Genomic DNA, 6278 nt, shown 5'->3' with positions numbered 1-6278 from the left:
GTGTGTGTATGGTTGTGTGTAATAGGTGTGTGTGTGCGTGTGTGAGTGTATGTGTGTGTGTGTATTGCTTGTGTGTATGTGTTTGTGTGTGTATGAGTGTATGTGTGTGGGTTTGTATGTGCGTGCGTGTGTGGGTGTGCAGTTGTGTTTATATTTTTATTGTGTTATTGTTGATGTTTATGTTTCTTCTTCGAATTAAAATCGCCCAACCTCATTCTCGTGACGTTCATCGAACTGCAGTCGCTAAAATCGTTTCCATAGTTTGACTCCTTTCGGCTTTTGGGTATTATACCCTGATTAATTATTGTTAACATTAGTAGTAATAGCAGTAACAGTTGTAGTAGTAGCTGTAGTAGTAGTAGTAGTAGTAGCTGTAGTAGTAGTAGTAGTAGTAGTAGTTGTTGTTGTTTTTGTAGTAGTAGTAGTAGTTATTTTTGTAGAAGTAGTTGTAATAGTTGTTGTTGTAGTAGTTGTAGTAGTAGTAATAGTAGTAGTTGTAGCAACAGTAATAGTAGTAGTAGTAGTGGTAGTAGCAACAGCAGTAGTAGTTGTTGTTGTAGTAGCAGTATTAGTTGCAGTAGTTGTTGTTGTAGTAATTGTAGTAGTAGTAGCAACAGTAAAAGTAGTAGTAGTAAGGTGTTGTATATTGGTAAATGGGCCTTCCCTTGGTTTCATGTCTTACTTACCTCACGTTAACATTTAGATTCACTTTTCGCCATAGTTACGTTCCCAAATTTAAAATTCATTCAAGTAAGTTGAATCATTTACTAAAAAAAAGATTTTTAATGAACTAAAATACTAAGTTATTATTGAATTTATATATTTCATTTAGCAATAATATTTTTTTGACTTTTAGGTTAGCGAAATGTCAAACTATTTCGTGGAGAATGATATCTGTGACGACCTACTCGTTCAGGCATTTCCCGTCCTGACGGCCAGTGACAGTGATGTAGACGAATCTTCCATCCCCACTTCCGGTTATGAGTATCTCCAGAGAGTGATGTGGGCCGCCATTTCTTTCTATCATTTCAAATTATTTTTTCTTAATTGTTTCAGTGGATTTTAAAATCAAGTTAGGACATTTATTTTGTAGTGGTTTTTACACAGAGGCTAGTTTACTAAACCACTTTTATTCTACTACTTTAGTTTAATTATTATTATTACTAGATTGCTTGTAATAAATAAATAAACTACCACAAAAGAATAAACTAAAAAGTCATTTTTAAACAATAATACGTTATTCACTTATTTATAATAATAATAACAAAATTTAATGTGGTTCAGTAAACTAGCATCTGTGTAAGAACCACTACAAAATAAATTTCCTAGTGTTCTAGCTCTCCTAGCTTGATTTTAAAATTGTTGATCGAATCTACTCAGACAGTCTCATAGTTCCAGGTGTTTGCCACATTGCTGCTTTGCTTTGCTTTGTTGAACCTTTTCATTGAACCTTTGCATTGAACCTTTGCTTTGTTGGATTTTCTGTCTTCTTGAAGAGCTTGTATCTATCACCTCATAATTCTTTTTTTCTAGTTGAAAGAACCTGTTGAACAGTTTTTAACTTGTATGTCTGAATCCAGATCTTCTCTGCATATTCTCCTGGCAAATGTTGTTATGTTAATTTGCATTCTTTCAGTCAAACCCTATATTCTAGTTTATCTATTTGTTTATTTATTTGTTTATTAATTTGTTTGTTTGTCTGTTTATTTGTCGTATAGTTTATTATAATGATGATTTTTTTTTCTATTTTTAGTCTGGAGAAGAATAGATTAGAAGACTTTAAATGTGTGAAGACTCCATTAAATAATACAAAAAATTTAATCACACATTCTTGGGTATTTTATTTTTTTTATTATATTTTTTTATTATTATTATTATCATCATTATTATTATTACTATGTGAAACTTAAATTATACTAATAATTATTATTTAACATAATTATTATTTAACTGAAAACAATACATTTATCAAATTTATCACAATTTAAAGATAAAATTCTATAACTTTAAGATTGCTTGATGTAACGTTACCAACAGTAAATTTTATTATATAACAATTAAAATAGACAGTTGTACTATATTAACGATACCCTAATTATATTATAACCAGAACTATAATAATATGATTATATTATAAATAAAATTATAATATAATTATCATAATTTTAATATCATCATAATCCGACCCATAACGACTTCCATTTTCATTCAATGATCCTCTGTAATCCCTTAAGGGACCGTTGAGGCCGATGGTATTCTTCTATCTCTCCAAAATCCTTTTCTTTCCCTCGCCATCTTCATTGAGCTCAATGTTCCAACCCCCGTCCATTCCGTGATATCATCCATCCACTTCCTCACAGGTCTTCCAACTTTTTTCTTCCAGTCCCTCTTTCTCATCAGTACTTTTTTGATCAGTCTGTCGTCTGTCATTCTGCAGATGTGCCCAAAGATACCCAGCTTTCTTTCCTTGACACTTTCATACACAGTTTTTTGTCTTCCAAGTTGTTTTCTTATGGCTTCGTTTCTTATCTTTTGTCTCCAACTGATTCCCAGCAACTTTCTATAACAATGCATCTCGAATGCTTCCAGTTTGTCTTTGTCTCTTTTCTTCAACGTCCAAGCCTCACATGCATACATCAATGTAGAAAACACACACGCTTCTACGATCTTTACCTTTGTTTTTGTAGATACATTACCGTTTTTCAATATTACTTTCAAAGATGCAAACATTCCTCTCGCGATTGCTATTCTTCTATCAATTTCTTTCAAACAATTATTGTCATCAGTTATGAGGCTGCCCAGATATATAAATTGGTTCACTTGTTCGAGCTTTTCTGCTCCTATCTGGAATTCATCATTGTTTCCACCTGCTTCCAAAATCATTATCTTTGTCTTACTGCTGTTGATGTGTAGTCCATGGTTTCTTCCACCATCGTACGATATGGAGACTATTAAAGAAGATTGACTGATAATACAATCATATTGCAATAATAATTATAATATTATAACTATATTATGATCATAATTATAATATTATGGTCATAATTTTAGCGGGAACAATTACAGAAGCTCTCAGACCAGACGAGCCGACGAAACGAACAGCACAAAGTCCTCAAAGGTTTCCTCCCGACTTCGACTTGGCAACAGCAGCAATGCTTTGAATTCTCTCAACTAAGATTGGTGAATTATGCCGGAGGAGAATTATAATTAAAAATATATTATAATATAATAATAATAATAATAATTATGATAATAATGATTATTATTATGATAATATTAATTATTATTATGGTAATAATAATTATTATGGTAAAATTATGATGAAGCTGTTGGTAATCTTATAGGCTTGGGAGAGAGAAAAAAAATGTTCTTCCAAATTTTTTAACTAAGATTGGTAAATTATGTCGTGAGAAACTATAATTAATTTTATATTATAACTATAATAAATGAAAATTATTAAGCTAATAATGATTATGATATAATTATGTTAAAATTTTCACAAATGTATTTCTTCTAGTTTTATTGGTTTTTCAAATTATGTTAATTACGTTGTTAGGTAAATTATGCCGTGAGAATTTTACAATTAATATTATATTATAATATAATATTAATTATTGTAATATAATATTATATTATAGTAATTTTAATGAAAATTATTTCCACATTGCCTTGATGTATAATGTAAGTATAGTATAGTTTAGTTCTCATCTAATTGTTCTAGCATATAATTGTGATGATAATATTATTTAAATATGATGATTATAATATAATTATAGTATAATTAACGCAATTAATTGATTAATTAAATAATCCAGTCAATCATTTATTGCAATTATTATGAATATATATATATATATATAATATTTTGTATAATTCGTAATTTTATTTATTAATAAATTCTTTTTTAATGGTTTTTTTTTGCTTAATTATTTTATTTCAGAATCTTTCGGCTTATAAAGGCAAGAAAAAGCCTAAAGTTAAAAAGTCTTCTCTGGTAATTATTTATATTATTATTAGTGTTTTTATTAAAAATAATAATAATAATTATAAAATCCTATTTTACCAGCCTAACATCAATTCAGTCAGTGGATGGTGGAATTTTTGCTATGGTGGTAATCCAACGACGACATCAGCAGCAGCAGCTGTAGAAGCAACTTCAGCGGCTGCAGCAGTAGAAGCAACCTCAGCAGCTGCAGAAGTAGTGGCAACTTCTGCAGCTACTGTAGCAGCGACTACAGCATCAGTAGCAGCACCACATCCGCCACTCCTTAGCATTATCAGTCACTTTAAGCAGGTTTTTTACCAGCTGTATATTTCTTAAAGTTAATTATTTCTATCAATCAATCAATTATAATTATAATCAATCAATCAATTATATTATAATTATTGATAATTATAATTCTGGTTATAATAAAAGATTGAAAAAGGTTAGTTAGCGCAACAACACTGGGACCAGGTGTCTTCAAAACCATCACACAATATCAATAATTATGTGGATAATAATTATGTTATAATTAAATGAGTAATAATTTATATTATCGCTCTTTCTTAGATGTTGGTGATGATGCTTGTGATCATGATAATGATGATAATGTTTGATATTAATATTTTTATTTATAATTAATAATAATAAATAGCGATCATGATAATGATGATTATGTTTGGTATTATATATTTTATTTTATATTATTTTTTTTATTATTTATAATTATTAATAATTATTATTTTTCATGTCATAATTTTTTCAAAGCCACACGTGTTAACTCTGATAGAATACCATCTTGAGTGGATGACATTAAAGCCAAATGCCTTCAACAAAATTATGGTAACAACAACAACAATAATTATAATAATATAACTAATAATAAAAATAATAATTATCATTATAATTATCTTCATAAATCGTTTAGATCTTGTTAATTAGTAATAGCATTATCACTACTACTTCTACAGCTACCTCTATTAATGTTACTTCTGCTGCTACTACTACTGCTGTTACTACTACTACTACTGCTGCTACTAATACTGCTGCTGCTGCCACTGCTGTTGCTGCTGCTACTTCTTTTACCATTATTACTATCATTACTATCTTTACCTTTGATAGTATCTTCATTATTGTATTTAAAAATAATTTTTTTAATTATTTACTTCAATAGTTCTATTACTACTTTTTGTTACTACTACCACTACTACTACTGCTACTACTACTACTATTGCCACTATTACTTCCGCTACTACTACTACCTCAGCTATTACTAATTACTGCTGCTGCTGCTACTACTACTAATACTACTACTACTATTGCCACTATTACTACCGCTACTACTACTACTACTACCTCAGCTTCTACTAATTGCTGCTGCTGCTACTACCACTACTACTACTACTATTGCCACCATTACTACCGCTATTACCACTACTACTACCTCAGCTACTACTAATTGCTGCTGCTGCTACTACCAATACTACTACTAATACTACTACTACTACTACTATTTCCACTATTACTACCGCTATTACTACTGCTACCTAAGCTACTATTAATTGCTGCTGCTGCTGCTACTACTACTACTACTCCAACTACTACTAATACTAGTACCACTACCATTTTTACTCTCAATATTATTATAGCATAATTATTATAATTAATCATAATTTTTTTCCATCAGGGCCAGTGGTTGTACAGTTTGCTGGCCTGCTTGGAGAAACCCCTGTCATCTGAAACATGCTCACTTCTCAGGGATTTGGTCAGGAGCTGTTGGGATATCCGGCTTAAGATGGTTATAATTATATTATATTATTATTTATTATTATTATATGTTATTATTATTATTAATTGTTGTTGTTATTATCGTCGTTGTTGTAATTTTCTTTGTTGTTGTTGTGATCGTTTTGTTAGATCTTTGCTGTATCTGCTTAGTTATCAGGCAAATTATTATTATTGTTGTTGTTATTGTTGTTATTTTTGTTGTTACTGCTGTTATTGTGATTTACTCGTTGGATGTTCAGCGTTTACTACTGAGATTTCAGTCAAATTATTATTATTATTATTATTATTATTATTATTATTATTATTATTATTATTTATAATTTAAATTGTGCCCATTTAAAATGTACGGCGGGCACTGTAGAATATCTATATAATTAAGTTTCATTCGTTTTAACTTTATAATTACAATACATGTTTAAAAATGGAAATTGAAAGGGATGTTCCCGCTATTATTATTAATAGGTGAATGAATTAAAGATAAGCGAAGGGAGGAGTGATAGGAAGGGTG

The 6278-nt window shown here is 29.7% G+C and overlaps 2 protein-coding genes across 2 annotated transcripts in view; one reads left to right on the top strand and one right to left on the bottom strand.

Moving 5' to 3' along the window:
* The window catches only part of HELRODRAFT_178564 (hypothetical protein), a gene marked incomplete at both ends in the record, with an annotated part of 10579 nt that extends 9552 nt beyond the window's left edge, over positions 1-1027 (bottom strand). The window contains 2 exons of the mRNA XM_009026647.1: positions 236-276; positions 909-1027. Of these exons, the coding sequence (XP_009024895.1) occupies positions 236-276; positions 909-1027 (160 nt within the window). The remainder of the gene's footprint in view (positions 1-235; positions 277-908) is intronic.
* A 2008-nt stretch (positions 1028-3035) lies between these two features.
* Positions 3036-6278, top strand: part of HELRODRAFT_193363 (hypothetical protein) — a gene marked incomplete at its 5' end in the record, with an annotated part of 4014 nt that continues 771 nt past the window's right edge. Inside the window, 6 exons of the mRNA XM_009026646.1 lie at positions 3036-3118; positions 3639-3681; positions 3941-3994; positions 4067-4294; positions 4751-4825; positions 5670-5775. Coding sequence (XP_009024894.1) covers positions 3036-3118; positions 3639-3681; positions 3941-3994; positions 4067-4294; positions 4751-4825; positions 5670-5775 — 589 coding nt within the window. The remainder of the gene's footprint in view (positions 3119-3638; positions 3682-3940; positions 3995-4066; positions 4295-4750; positions 4826-5669; positions 5776-6278) is intronic.

The sequence above is a fragment of the Helobdella robusta genome (genome assembly GCF_000326865.2).
Source record: "Helobdella robusta unplaced genomic scaffold HELROscaffold_48, whole genome shotgun sequence".
Classification (NCBI taxonomy): Eukaryota; Metazoa; Annelida; class Clitellata; order Rhynchobdellida; family Glossiphoniidae; genus Helobdella; species Helobdella robusta.
This window is presented reverse-complemented; position numbering and strand designations above follow the sequence as displayed.